Below are 16,402 nucleotides of genomic sequence, written 5' to 3' on the forward strand. Positions count from 1 at the left end.
TATTTAAAGTGCGTAAATTAAAATAAGGAAACACTTAGAGAGAGAAAGATATACAAGAATCAGAGGGCACAAAGGAGGGAAGATTGGGTCATTTGTTGGGCATTAAGCATTGAAGGGGCACACAATGTGTGTCCAACTTAGGTACAATGTACACTTGGGAATGTCTTGGCTAGGGCTGTTTATTTATGTTGTGAGGCATGTTTGGTTCTAATGTAAAATTCACTACCCCCTAGAGTGCTTCCTTGTTGTGGAGATCTGTGATTTTTCCTCCTAGTGTTGTATAGGAGCATCTCTGTTGTTTCATAGATATGTGCTAATATTTATTTTTGTAGTTAATGTTATAAATGTTCATTGATTAAATTATTACTGCACAAATATTATATAACTATGAATTTTATCACGTTTTAATTTTTATTCAATATAAATTTCACTTCTGTGCAAATAGACTTATTATTTGTATTAAATAATTTACCTTGAAGTGCATGGAATATTACATAAGTACATTATATTAATTAATAAATTAATTACTTGTCATTTAAATAAATTTACTTGGAGGTGAAAAAGATATTACAAATTTTAAATAATCTTTGCAAGCTTTTTTCACCTTATTTATCAACATGAACTGCATTTTTGTCTAGTTTGTTATTTTGTTATTGGTCCCTACTCTAGTAATTCTTAGTCAATGCAAGGCTAGTTGGAGATTGCCTTAAGTAACATTGATTTATATTAGCTTTCACACAATCACTCTTAAAGAGAACGACACACTATTATAATAAAAATTATTAGTCTTTTAGGTTCTTTCAATAAGGTGATAGGCCTTGATTATTTTAAGAGTTTCTTCTACGCACCTCAATAACACAATATCTTTAATTTTTTATGGAACAAAATGAAAATATTGCTAGATTAATAAATGGTGAGTGCCAATGCTAAGGCCTACACTATGAAGATTTATATCATAGAGCCATAATTAATAGATAAATTAGATGGTTGTGATGACAAGGTTGGAGTTATGGGCATTAGTGGTAGTTTCTCTTAAAATATTGTCCCCAACTTAGTTGAGGCTAACACCATTCTAGTGGAATTATAGATGAGAACACCTATATTTTTAATGATTAATATTTGAATTACAAAAAAAATATAAAAAATATTCTTGATCAAAATTGTGTAGAATAAATCCAAATTAATTAAAATTATATAAAGAAACAAGTCTATCTTATTTAGAGTGCAAACTCTCTCTAATCTAGAAAGGGTTTCACAAGTCCAAATTATTCATTGCAACTTAAATATGCTCACTACATAGACACTAAAATAAACGAAATATACAAAATATAAATTCAAAAATAGACAAATTTTCAATTTTATAAATATATAATTTTTACCATTATACCAAAACATACACCTTTGTCCCTTATAATATAATTTAATTGATCATTCCCAGTTAATTTATTTAGTTGATTTTAATTGTTTCTCTCCCATATACAAATAATAAATAATCATGATTGTCGTTTGTCTTTATGATTCTTTATATGGGCATGTAATTGAGCGTATAGAGTTTTTGGCTTAATTCCTTCTGTGATTGTGAAGTTATACTTGTAATTGTTTTACACTTGCTACCAAGTAACTTCTTCTCCAAGAAACTCCAATTTCCGTTCCATAAAATTTACATAATTTATTTATAATACACTTGATAAGTTCTTGATGATATCCATATTTCTATTTTTATGCAGTTAAATTATTTACAGGTCATATCACGCTCGTGAATTGAAATCGATAAATTTTAGAAATAGCATCTATAATATCATTATCTTAGCAGTGACATATAACTTGAACATCATAAATTTTCAAGCACAAGTTTTTTCTTTCCACTCTCAAATATTTAGTTGCTCCTTTCTAACTGAGTACCAAAGTTTAATAATGATTTCATGAAGTAATAGCCTTTTATATGATGGTATGCTGATGAAGACTTGAAGTTGTTTTTTTATTTGACTTGCAATTTTTTTTTGCCAATACTTGTGTTTCAAGGAAACAATCTCTGGAACAATCTTCAACATTCACATCACTTCACTAAACTGGTTTTCTTTATGTGCAGGAATTTCAGATTTGATATATAAATAGTTTGGCTCAAGGTAAGGCAAACCAGTAAAGAGCTTCAGAATTTTGCAGAGCTTCAACTTTTAGGTCTGCCATTGACTGAGGATATTGTAGGGATCCAACACAGCAAAAGGAATGATGGCAAAGGTGGTACAGATTCCCCTGCTACCTTGTATGTAATTCTTTATTAGTTTACTTGTATCTTCTGATGCTGAAGCAGAAAAAATATCTGCAGATTGTGTGTGTTCTTGCAGTCATTTTTTTGCATCTGTGCTGTGGTATTGCTACCCAAAGAATTTACCATGGAAATGAAGCAATGCAAGGGGAGATCAAAACTGTCATGGATTATGGTGCAGTTGGAGATGGCTCCCAAGATGACAGTAAGGTCAGTTCTTTTTGGCTTTGAACTTTTAATGGTTCATCTAAAATTGTACTAGCTTTTTCAATAAGATCCACTTGTTAATGCAATTTCAAATGAGCCGCCTAGACAAATCAAAATTTAGAGTGTGCCGGTGGAAACAGCTATCCAACTATAAGATGCACCATGGAATCAATGATTGAATGCTACATAACTATTATGACTTCCCATCAATGAAAACCAACCACCACAACTAACACATAATATTTTTGTGATTTGTTTAAGTAGAGTGCCTATGGATGGTGATGGATTTATGTTGATCTGTAGGCCTTCAAAAAAGCCTGGGAAGCAGCATGCATATCGTCCTCTGATGGAGAGATGGTGGTACCAAGTGGAAGCAAATTTCTTATAAATCCCACTACATTTCCTGGGCCCTGCAAATCCCCTGTTTCTGTCAAGGTAAGCATGGAAACAGGACTTAACATTTGAATCTTATAGGGTCAAATCCTAAACAGTGGAGTTTTACAGATTGAAGGAGAAATAATCGCTCCAGCACACCAATCTGCCTGGAACAACGCAGATAGAAAAATGTGGCTCACATTTGCAAACATCTCTGCACTCACTATACAAGGTGGCGGTACAATAGATGGGCAAGGTCAAGTTTGGTGGGAGAAATCTTGCAGAATTAACGAGAAAAATGTAAGGACTCTTTTCTCTCTTTCCATCATTTGCCAGAAAATTACTGTATTAAACTCGTCTTCTTCTTGTTGAATCTCTCATTGTTTTTCTGTTTTGGTGTCCATTGTGCAGCCTTGTACGCGGGCGCCCACGGTTTGTCTTGAAACCTAAAACAAATATATTCTTACATACATTAATTTTTAACAATTCATAATAGTTATTGTTATTTTTTCTGGTTTAGATTGTGTATAAATTTTTTTAGATCAACATTTCAGATCATTCTGTGATCTATCATCATCAGAATAATAAAAAGATCATATCTGATAATAGATCACAAAATGTGATTCAAAATATTAATATAAAAATATTACACCCAGAAACAATAAGATAAATAAACTCCTCTCTAATCTTCAACTTCAATGTAAGCAAGCTGTAATATTACTATTTTGTTTGATTTTGTTCAGGCAATGTATATTGGCAATTGCACAGATGTTTTGATTCGGGATATACACTTTTTGAATAGCCAACAAATACACCTTGGGATATTCTACTCTTCTGATGTTCAAGTCACTGGACTGCTTATAAGGGCTCCTGAAGACAGTCCCAACACCGATGGTATTCATCTGGAGTCAGTTGAGAATGTCCAAATAGATAACTGTGATATCGAAACAGGTAATTTGTTTCTCAAACTTCTAAATTCTATTTTTACCCTATCATTATAGGTCACCTAAAACTCTGTTCTGTATGAAAGTTTGTACGTCTTATTGAGCATTTATTAATGGTGTTATGATTCACTATATTAATTGTGTAGGGGACGATTGCATCTCCATTACAGCTATGACATCCGATGTTCGCATCCAAAAGATCAGATGTGGCCCAGGACATGGAATCAGGTATGGTTTCTTATTCGTTGTAATCATTTTTTTAAGTCTTCATCACTGTTGGAAATAAATCACATTGGAATTAAAGATGGATTAGTTTTATAGGGGCTAGTAGTTGAGTTGGTCTTAAGTTCAAATCTTGGTCCATGAAAAGCTCAATATGTTATCAGATTCATGTCAAACTAAGAGCTCCTAACATTCTATTAGAGTGACTTAAAGATGGTGTTGAAAATAGTGGTTATCTAGTCCCTACGATAAACCAAGACATCATCCATCATAATATATGCAGGCTAGGAGTTGGATATCCATTTCCATAGCTAAATAAGATCTATAATAGCTAAATTTCATGACTTTAGTTGCTGAATATGACATTGTTCTTCTGTGTTTGAAGCATTGGAAGCCTTGGGGAACATGGGGAAGAATCAAATGTGGAAAAAATCGACGTCCGAGAGGTGGTTTTTGATGGATCACAGAACGGAGCCAGAATCAAGACTTGGCAGGTTCACTCACATTCCTAAAATAACTCTCATGTTTCAGATTCGATCCTTATACCACAAAGATATAAATCATCCAATGTAAACACTGAATGTAAAGATAATGCCTGAATTTTTACCCAAATGCAGGGTGGTTCTGGGTATGCGAGAGAAATCACATTTGCAGATTTGACAATCAACAATGTTTCCAATCCTATCGTAATAGATCAGTACTACTGTGACTCCTCCAAAACATGTAAAATTCAGGTGAAAACCCCATATTGTTATATATATTCTTTTGTAAACAGTCAATTTACAGGTTTTTTGAAGATTTCTGAATCGCTTCCCACATAAAATTAACCAAAACATGGTGGCCCATTTGTAGGGATTTCATTCTGAGGTTAAAATGAATGCCATTTTGCAGAAATCAGCAGTGCAAATAGAGAGCGTGACATACCAAAACATTACAGGGACTTCTGCGCAGCAAATGGCGGTGAATTTTAATTGCAGTCAGACAGTACCTTGCAAAGAAATTATGATCTCAAATGTTGATATAAAATCCACTGTTGCATCTCAAACCAAATCAGCCTGCTTCAATGCATTTGGCTTAGCTTATGGGAACGTCTATCCAAACAGCTGCCTTAAGAAACAGTGATTTACTATCACTGAAATGGGATCACTTCATAATTCGTTATTAAATTGCATAAATCATATAAAAGCTCTAAGAAATTGGAGATGTAAAATAGTACAGTAAGGATTCCGTATATTGTATAATTAAATCATATTGGAAATATAGATGTATTTGTGGATAGCTTCATGAGATGTAGAAAGTAGATTTGGTTCCTACTTTTGTATGGGATGAACAGTGTATTTGTATATGATGATACCTTGGTCTGTTGGAATTGCAATGGCAACAAGCATAAAGGGACAAGTTTCATCATAAATATCTTCTGGAGGGCATAAGCGTTTGCAACAAATGACACGCATAAACTTGTGACGAATCTCTCCATCCAACGTCCGTATATGGACGTTATCTTTTCATATGACATACGCTTACATAACCATATGAGCTTGGTATATGAAACAAAATAAATTCCATGTAATTGTGAGAAAAATAAATCTTTGCATATAATAAAAATTATAAGGTTTTTGACTAAGAAATTTAAGTCTTTTGTTTTGATTAAGGTAAGCATTTTTTTATCAGAGTTATGAATCAGATAATACGGGAAGGGCTTGTTAGGATTTAGAAACGAATTAGAAGAGCAGAAAAAACAGAATTATGAATTCACAACATAGACAAATGAGACACAAATTTATTGTTAACTGGTTCTAAAATGAACCCTTCATCTTGAAATGAATCTTTAAGATCATCAGTGCTCCCTCGTGACAGAACATCGTCGTTTGGAATTCCATCCGCCTTTGCCAACTCCACACTATCCTTAGCACCTTCTGAAGCTTCAATTACAAGGTTCAAAGATCTGGAAGAGAAGCATGCAATCAATGCATTCCATTCTGCCTCCACTTCTACAATCTTCATCAATAAATCATCATTTCTGCAATCTGCCTCTTTTTCTTCAGGGTCATCCTCATTCGTTAGATTTGAGACTACATCCTCCTCATCTTGGAAGGGAAACAAACTAGTATCCTCTTCTTCAAACAACGAATACAACAAGCCCTCTTCTTCTTCAGCCGAAGTCTCCTCCTCTTTCCAACCATCCCACCAATGACATTTGGTTTCAACCTCCACTTGGACATCACTCTCTATCGAGTCAAGACTATCAAGAAATCTTTCGATGACTGATTCGGCTTCATCATCTGATTCGACCTCATCATTTGAAACTTCGGTCTATTTGTCAATAACATAAAAGCACCCAGCTCTGGGATCAAACACAAAGTAAGGGCACCCATATCCAGGATCAACTATCCAATCGGATCCCATCTCTGCTCAAACCAACCGTGGTAGATGACATAGGGGCTCCCACTGGATGAGAGACCAGAGGCAGAGCACTGGTAGCAGAATTTTGAAACAGAGACATGGGGACATACTCTTTCTCTAGTTTATTGGAATCTTGTAGCGTGGGAAAGGAAGTCTCATGAAAAATTACATCCCTATTGCGAACAATTATTCTGTGAACCGGATCCCACAATCTGAAACCAAATTGCTCTTCACCATACCCCACAAAAATACATTTCAGCGACTTTGGGTCCAATTTGGTTCGTTTCTCCTTGGGTATATGCGAGAAGGCTTCACATCCAAACACATGAAGATGAGAGTATGAAATCCTCTTCCCTTGCCATTCCTCTTCCGGAATACCAAAATCCAATTTAGATGAGGGACTTTGGTTGATCAAGAAATATTTCGATGACTGATTCGGCTTCATCATCTGATTCGACCTCATCATTTGAAACTTCGGTCTATTTGTCAATAACATAAAAGCACCCAGCTCTGGGATCAAACACAAAGTAAGGGCACCCATATCCAGGATCAACTATCCAATCGGATCCCATCTCTGCTCAAACCAACCGTGGTAGATGACATAGGGGCTCCCACTGGATGAGAGACCAGAGGCAGAGCACTGGTAGCAGAATTTTGAAACAGAGACATGGGGACATACTCTTTCTCTAGTTTATTGGAATCTTGTAGCGTGGGAAAGGAAGTCTCATGAAAAATTACATCCCTGTTGCGAACAATTATTCTGTGAACCGGATCCCACAATCTGAAACCAAATTGCTCTTCACCATACCCCACAAAAATACATTTCAGCGACTTTGGGTCCAATTTGGTTCGTTTCTCCTTGGGTATATGCGAGAAGGCTTCACATCCAAACACATGAAGATGAGAGTATGAAATCCTCTTCCCTTGCCATTCCTCTTCCGGAATACCAAAATCCAATTTAGATGAGGGACTTTGGTTGATCAAATATGCTGTCGTGTTACAAGCTTATGCCCAAAATTCCTTGCCTAAACTTGCATTTGACAACATACATCGTGCCTTTTCAAGAATTGTCCTATTCATCCTCTTGGTTGCATCATTTTCTTGAGGAGTGAAAGGAACAACCTTAATTCTTCTAATCCCATTATCAACACAAAAATCATCAAATTCATGTGAACAAAATTCTCCACCATTATCTATTTGTAAACACTTAATCTTATGCCCAATCTGATTTTCAACTAAAGCTTCGAAAATTTTAAATTTTGAAAAGACTTCTGATTTCTTAGAAAGCATATAAATCCATACTTTTCTTGTACAGTCATCAAGAAAGGTGACAAAATAGTTAGATCCTCCAATGAAGGTTACCTCGGTAGGCCCAGAAACATCTGAGTATACAAGCTCCAGCGGTGTTGTCTTTGTGTCACGCCCACCTTTTAAAAAAATGACTCTTTTGTTTGCCATAAAGGCAATGTTCACAAAAGGCTAAGTCAACAAGTTTGAGGCCCGAAAGCTGATTTCTTGTGTGCATAACATGGAGTCCTTTCTTGCTAATATGCCCAAGTCTTTGATGCCAAAGATCCGCTTTGTTTTCCTCAATCACCATTGCAACTCCCACTTCACGATGAGTCTTAAATATGTATAGGCTACCCACTTTATTACCATATGCAATCAACATGGTACCATGAGTTACCTTCCATGTATCCGAAAGAAAATTTACATTAAGACCTTGATCAAAGAGTTGTCCAACGGATATCAAATTCTACTTCAATTTTGGGACACGGTGAACATCTTTGAGCAGCCATGTTTTACCACCTTCTAATGGCAGCAACACATCATCTTTGCCTGTAATTTCACAAGCTTTGTTATCTCCTAAGAAAACATTTCCAAAATGACCTTCATGGTAGTTAATGAACGCTTCAAGACATGAGGTAGCATGATGGGAGGCACCGGAATCAAGCACCCATGAATCTGGAGTAGTGTCGGTTGTTGAAAGGATTAGTAAACTATCATCTTTATCGTAGATTTTATTTGCTTCTTTGTCCCGCACCCTCTCTTGTGCCCTTTTGAAGTTTCTACAATCCTTCTTTACATGACCAACTTTGCCACAAAACCAACAATCACCATTTCTGTTTCTCGACTTCGATCTCCTTGCTGATTTCAAATGTCTATGATAATTATTTATGCCTCTATTATGGCTTCTACCTCTATTTTCGGTGCTGACCACCGTTAAGGCTTCACCGGATGAAGGTTCATCATTCTTTCTTCTCAAATCCTCGCTGAGAAGAGTAGCTGCTACATCATTAAAAACCAACTTATTTTTACTGGATATTGATGTGCTAATTGTTGTTACAATGCCATCCCAGCTGCTTGGCAAAGAGCATAATAAAAGAATAGCCTTGCTCTCATCATCTTGTGTCATCCCCACCGAAGTTGCTTGACTAATCAATGTATTAAATTCATTGATGTGACTTGCCATAATGCAACCTTCCTTCATCTTAAGCTTGTATAACTGCTTCATGATAAACACTTTATTGGCAATCGACATCATTTCATACATGGTTGTGAGTCTATCCCATACATCTTTTGATGTTGCTTCACCCGTGACATTGAAGAGAAGATCGTTGGACAACGAGAGCAAAATTGTCGCTCTTGCCTTCTTGTCTAATTTTCCCCATTCTTCATCAACCATCACAGTTGGCTTCTTTGCTTTCCCTTCAAGTGCAAGTGAAAGGTCTTGCTTTATCAGCAAAGACTCCATCTGCACCTTCTATAACCCGAAGCTCTGACCGGAGAACTTCTCTATCTTCGCTTCTTCCATGATTCTGAAATTTCAACCATCGAAATCTTAATAGTGATCTAACCTCACTCTGATACCAAATGTTGGGATTTAGAAATGAATTAGAAGAGCAGAAAAAATAGAATTATGAATTCATAACATAGACAAATGAGACACACAAATTTATCATGGTTCGGCAATCGCCTACGTCCACATTTAAAGCAGGGGAATCAATATATTAATAACCAAGTTTGGTTTGTACACACACTGCTGCAAGCCACTCGAGAATTCACTTCTCAAAATGATATGCAAAATAGCTCTTAAAGAGCTTACAAATAGAAGTTGAAGAGCCAAGAGTTTTTGGCGGTAAAGGGAAGGAGTCTGTTGGACTTCACTTCCAACAGGGCTCATACTCAAATACACATTAGTCACAAAAGCGCACAAAACATGTAGTATAAGAAGAGAGATGATAACTAATAAAAACAAAGAGAACAATAAATCCAACAAATGCTTTTGACTAGAGCATGGAATCGAAATTTGATTTTTGAAATAACCTAAAAAACAACAATAAAGCCAATCAAAGTGGTTAAACCAAATTTCACTAGAAGCCTTAGAAGATGAGTAGGGTGAGAATAGAATATCCTTCCATTTTTTGAAAGAGAGAACTTAGTCAAAGGATTCACAGGTATAGAATTGAGTTTTCTTTTAGCCTTGCTTGGGATCCTTTGCTCACAACAATGGGGTCATACACTATGGTTTACAATAGCTCCTTGTCCACCAAAGGGGTTTGAAGATTATAGTCAAGGGTTGTCCTGACCATCTTTGTTTCCAATACTAATCAATTATAATGGGGCTATGGACAATCCAAATCAGACGTGAACTAATTGAAGTGCACATTATCATGAAGATCTTGGCATATCGAGGAGAAGCACCCAACATTGTGGAGGTGGTACAACTGAGAGGTTGTAATGTTCTTGCTCCAAAACTCCAAACTTGGAGCATAATTAACATTGTTGGGCAAGGGTATGTGCAAGATCATGGTGTGCCAAAACAGGCCCTTAAGTGGCAATGAAATTTCAGAAAATCAGAGTTATGCAACTTGACATGAAAATTTGAATAAGTTGTGAACATTATTTTTTAAATATGTAAGAAGAGAATATATAGAAAATTGAATGTAGTTTCTAAGCTACTAGTTGTTTTTTGGGGAAAAAAAAATCCTATTTGATGAAAATTTCAAATTCAATGTAGTGGTACTAAAATTTCAGGAAAAAAATAAGAAGTAGATGTATGTCTGACCACCCTAATCACAATCAAATCATAATATTTTTTTATAATATTTATAATGTAAGTATTAGACTCATGTCTGGATGTGACACATGTTTTTTTAAATTTTTTATAAAGTAAATAATTATTTATGAATTTTTTACTACAGCTTTTCAGAAATTTAGAAACGCCTACGTCTGACCACCTTAACTTGGTCAAAACCTTATGAAATTTATTTATTTTTTAATTTTTCCCTATAGTAGACGAAGCATAGGATGTGATGCATGTTTCGGATTCAAAAAATGTTATACTGTTTGAAAGTTATGAGTGTTTTCAATCAGTATATCAATCAGGACTATTGTCAGAATTCAATTAGAAAATAAATAATAATTATTTATTAAAGTCAAAATAAGACAAGCCTTATATTGTTGGAAAGTTGGGAACGTCCTTAAAAAACCCTTTTTCTTTTATCAATTTTGGCTACAAAAAAAGTCATCAGCCACCAGTGTAAAGTTTGGAAAATCAAGGAATATTGAAAAAACACGTTTTTTCAGTTGACTTTCCAGGCTTGTCACTTCCAAGCCAATTACCAAAGCATTCCTGAGCCAAAATTTGAAATTTGAAAATTTGACTACAAAAATCGGATATCCGATTTTAATTAGTAAATTCTCTAACTAGATTTGCCCATAATTAATCTAATGTTTATTAATATATTAATTTATAAATAAATTAGTATATGTTATTAGGGAGAGGGAGAGGGGGAATGGGGGGAGAGAGAGAGAGAGAGAGAGAGAGAGAGAGAGAGAGAGAGAGAGATTAGCGGAGAGGGAGAGAGAGGGAGAGAGAGAGGGGGTAGAGATCAGGGGAGACAAACAGACAAAGACAGAGATAGAGATGGGGAGGGGGAAGGGAGAGAGAGAGAGATGGAGAGATTAGGGGAGAGGGATAGAGAGAGAGTAGGGGGGAGAGAGAGAGAGAGAGAGAGAGAGAGAGAGAGAGAGAGAGAGAGAGAGAGAGAGAAGGAGAGGGAGAGGGAGATTAGGGGAGAGAGAGAGATTAAGACACCATAGGACCCAAAGCGACCCAATATGGTGTCATAACGGGTCGTACGACATCCTAAGGGGTCATAAGGGTTCATGGGACACCATATGGCCCTTAAGGACAACATACGACCCCTTATGACACCATATACTGTCATTAGGGGTCATATGGTGTCCATAGGCATCACATGGTTTCCTAGGACACCATATGACCCCTAAGGACAACATACGACCCCTTATGACACCATATGGTGTCATTAGGGGTCATATGGTGTCCATAGGCATCATATGGTGTCCTAGGACACCATATGACCCCTTAAGACACCAAATTGTGTCGTTATGGATCATATGTTGTCCTAAGGGGTCGTGAGACACCATATGACCCAAAGCGACCCAATATGGTGTCATTAGGGGTCATATGGTGTCCTAAGGGGTCATATAATGTCTTAAAGGGGTCATATGACACAATATGACCCACTAGGACACATTATGACCCATAACAACCAAATATGGTGTCTTAAGGGGTCATATGGTGTCCTAAGGGGTTGTAGGACACCATAGGACCCCTTATGACACCATATAGTGTCGTAAGGGGTCATATGGTGTCGTAAGGGGTCATATGGTATCCTAAGGGATCGTAGGACACATATGACCCCTTAGGACATAATATGACTCAAAGCGACCAAATATGGTGTCATTAGGGGTCATATGGTGTTCTAAGAGACCATATGACCCATATGACCCCTAATGACACCATAGGACCCTTAAGACACCAAATTGTGTTGTTAGGGGTCATATGGTGTCCTAAGGGGTCGTAGGACACAATATGACCCCTTAGGACACAATATGACCCAAAGCAACCCAATATGGTGTCATTAGGGGTCATATGGTGTCCCAAGACACCATATGACCCCTATGGACACCATATGACCCCTAACAACACCATAGGACCCCTTAAGTCACCAAATCGTGTCGGTAGGGGTCGTAGGACACAATATGACCCCTAAGGACATAATATGACCCAAAGTGACCCAATATGGTGTCATTAGGGGTCATATGGTATCCCAAAACACCATATGACCCCTATGGACATCATATGACCCCTAATGACACCATAGGACCCCTTAAGACACCAAATTATGTCGTTAGGGGTCATATGATGTCCTAAGGGGTCGTAGGACACAATATGACCCCTTAGGACATAATATGACCCAAAGTGATTCAATATGGTGTCATTAGGGGTCATATGGTGTCCCAAGACACCATATGAATCCTATGGACACCATATGACCCCTAACGACACCATAAGACCCCTTAAGACACCAAATCATGTCGTTAGGGGTCATATGGTGTCCTAAGGGGTCGTAGGACACAATATGACCCCTTAGGAAATAATATGACCCAAAGTGACCCAATATGATGTCATTAGGGGTCATATGGTGTCCATAAGGGTCATATGGTGTCTTGGGACACCATAGGACCCCTTAAGACACTAAATTATGTTGTTAGGGGTCATATGGTGTCCTAAGGGGTTATATGGTGTCCCATGAACCCTTATGACCTTTTAGGACACCATATGACCCCTAATGACACCATATTGGGTCGCTTTGGGTCATATTGTGTCCTAAGGGGTCATATTGTGTCCTACGACCCCTTAGGACACCATATGACCCCTAACAACACGATTTGGTGTCTTAAGGGCTCCTATGGTGTCTTTAGGGGTCATATGGTGTCCATAGGGGCCATATGGTGTCTTGGGACACCATATGACCCCTAATGACACCATATTGGGTCATTTTGGATCATATTGTGTCCTAAGGGGTACGACTACCCCTTAGGACACAATATGATCCAAAATGACCCAATATGGTGTCATTAGGGGTCATATGGTGTCCCAAGACACCATATGGCCCCTATGGACACCATATGACCCCTAAAGACACCATAGGAGCCCTTAAGACACCAAATCGTGTTGTTAGGGGTCATATGGTGTCCTAAGGGGTCGTAGGACACAATATGACCCAAAGCGACCCAATATAGTGTCATTAGGGGTCATATGGTGTCCTAAGAGGTCATAAGGGTTCATGGGACACAATATGACCCCTAATGACACAATTTGGTGTCTTAAGGGATCCTATGGTGCCCATAGGGGTCATATGGTGTCTTGGGACACCATACGACTCGTTATGACACCATGTTGGGTTGCTTTGGGTCATATTGTGGCCTAAGGGGTCATATTGTGTCCTACAACCCCTTAGGACACCATATGACCCCTAACGACACGATTTGGTGTCTTAAGGGGTCCTATGGTGTCGTTAGGGGTCATATGGTGTCTTGGGACACCATATGATCCCTAATGACACCATATTGGGTCGCTTTGAGTCATATTATTTCCTAAGGGGTCATATTGTGTCCTACAACCCTTTAGGACACCATATGACCCCTAACGACATGATTTGGTGTCTTAAGGGGTCTTATGGTGTCGTTAGGGGTCATATGGTGTCTTAGGACACCATAGGACCCCTTAAGACATCGAATTGTGTCGTTAGGGGTCATATGGTGTCCTAAGGGGTTATATGGTGTCCCATGAACCCTTATGACCTCTTAGGACACCATATGACCCCTAATGACACTATATTGGGTCGCTTTGGGTCATATTGTGTCCAATTGGTCATATTGTGTCTTACGACCCCTTAGGACACAATATGACCCAAAGCGACCCAATATGATGTCATTAGGGGTCATATGGTGTCCCAAGACACCATATGACCTCTATGGACACCATAGGACCCCTAACGACACCATAGGACCCCTTAAGGCACCAAATCATGTTGTTAGGGGTCATATGGTGTCCTAAGGGGTCGCTTTGGGCCATATGGTGTCTTACAACCCCTTAGGACAACATATGACCCATAATGACACAATTTGGTGTCTTAAGGGGTCATATGGTGTCCTAAGACACCATATGACGCCTATGGGCACCATTTGACCTCTAATGACACCATATGGTATCATAAGGGATCGTATCTTGTCCTTAGGGGTCATATGGTGTCCTAAGAGGTCATAAGGGTTCATGGGACACCATATGACTCTCTCTCTCTCTCTCTCTCTCTCCCTATCCTTCTCTCTCTCTCTCTAAAATATGAGTGATAAAATCCGATATCGGATTTAATTGGATATTGGATTTCTGCCATCGCCATTAATGTGGCAGTTCAGTAAATAAAAGGTGGCAATGGTAAAATTTTTGGGGACCACAAATTTATACATTAAAATCAGATATCCGATTTTATCGGATATCCAATTTTTGTACAAAAAAAAGCCTTGTGGGCCATTTTGTGGATTCCAATGGCCCACAGTTTGCATATTTTGTTTTCTATCGAGGATCACAGGTTTTTTATAGGTAAAGACAAATTTGTGCTTTTGGGAGATTCTTATAGTGAAAACTTACATTGTCAATCACGTAGGAGCATATGTGTGGAGGCAAATGGGGAGTAGTAGTCGTCAGAAGTCTAAACGCAAAAGAAAACTTTCAAATGACCAAATTGAAGTGTATAGAGAAAGAGATAGAGAATGTCATAGGAGGAGAAGACAAGGTATGTTAAATATTGTTGATGTTACTTCAAGTGAAGAGGAAATTGAATTTTAAAATGTGCTACAAGTTATTGAAAATGAAAATATAGATTTTGAAAGTGAAAATATTGAAAATGTTGAAAATGTTGAAAATGTTGAAAGTGATAATGAAAATGCTCAACATGTGGAAAATTTTGACATAGGAGGTGAAAATGTGGAAAACTTTAACATTGAAGGTGGAATTTCTCAACCAAGTGAACCATATGTAACACCTAATTAATTTAGAAATGAAGACCCTCTCATGGATGAAAGACAAATTCCAAATCCAAGACCTTCAAGAACCCCAAAATGGTTATTTGAAATCGATGAGAACATTATTGTGAATCTTGAAGGCAAGAGGTCAACAAGAACCGTTCGGTTGTGGGCTACACAACTTTTCAACCAAAATTTTAGCAATAAGACATTGGCCGAGCAATGCCAACTCTTTGTTCAATTGCTAAAGATGATAAAGATGAGACCATTGCTAAACAAATTGAAGATTCATATGAACAAGAAGATGGAGAGAAATTCTATTATTGCAAAAAATCTATTTGATGCTCTCAATTCTATTGGAAAGAATACCAAAGAAAGAGATAAGAGAGCCGCTTGAAGAGTGATTACAACCTCCTTAGTAAGCCATCAATTGAGGAAGGCTCGTCAAATGAGACAAACTTGTGTTGATTTTAACATAAACCGTAAAACTTTGGATAGAGCACTTGCACGAAGACAAAGACTTGACGATCCACTTCAACAAGATACATGGGAATTTGGTGGGAGGCTTCCACGTGTTGATAGAAAGTTGACTGACAATGTGAAGGAGGAGATTCGACAATTTTGGCACTCTAATTCTAGAGTGTCACCCAATGTAAAGGACGTTTTGAAATTAAGAATCAGCAACCGAGACCACACACCGCATCCCAAACATTTCTTGGAATCAAGCCAAACAATGTTGTGCAATTTTTTTTATGAATTACATCCAACTTTGCAAATATCACAAAGGGCCTTTGAATCTTTGAAACCATTTTATTGTATTCCTCTTAAGATTCGCAATACTTGTTGTTGCAAGTACCATGTGGAGTTTTCAATGAACTTTTATGTCATATCTGTTCTACAATGCATGCTAATGAGATATTGCAGGAGTGTGGTGCAATGCTATTTCCGAGATCATCAAGAGACTTGCAAGATCTATTTTTATGCCCTAGAGATTATGGCTACTATTTCTATAGAAATGATTGTTTGAATGAGAAGTGCTCAGAATATGGTGGGTTGTCAAAGTTTGTTTCATATTTTCATGAGGGCA

General features: G+C 37.5%; 1 protein-coding gene across 1 annotated transcript; it reads left to right on the forward strand.

Moving 5' to 3' along the window:
• Window positions 1-2,132: 2,132 nt before the first annotated feature.
• LOC131062538 (probable polygalacturonase At1g80170) lies at window positions 2,133-5,272 on the forward strand. The gene is made up of 10 exons (XM_057996233.2): window positions 2,133-2,238; window positions 2,327-2,476; window positions 2,777-2,908; window positions 2,978-3,148; window positions 3,260-3,280; window positions 3,592-3,799; window positions 3,939-4,020; window positions 4,400-4,508; window positions 4,632-4,748; window positions 4,906-5,272. The coding sequence occupies exons 1-10, from the start codon at window positions 2,227-2,229 to the stop codon at window positions 5,134-5,136; spliced, it is 1,233 nt and encodes a 410-aa protein (XP_057852216.1). The 5' UTR covers window positions 2,133-2,226; the 3' UTR covers window positions 5,137-5,272.
• Window positions 5,273-16,402: the final 11,130 nt, after the last annotated feature.

Source organism: Cryptomeria japonica, chromosome 4 (assembly GCF_030272615.1).
Source record: "Cryptomeria japonica chromosome 4, Sugi_1.0, whole genome shotgun sequence".
Lineage (NCBI taxonomy): Eukaryota > Viridiplantae > Streptophyta > Pinopsida > Cupressales > Cupressaceae > Cryptomeria > Cryptomeria japonica.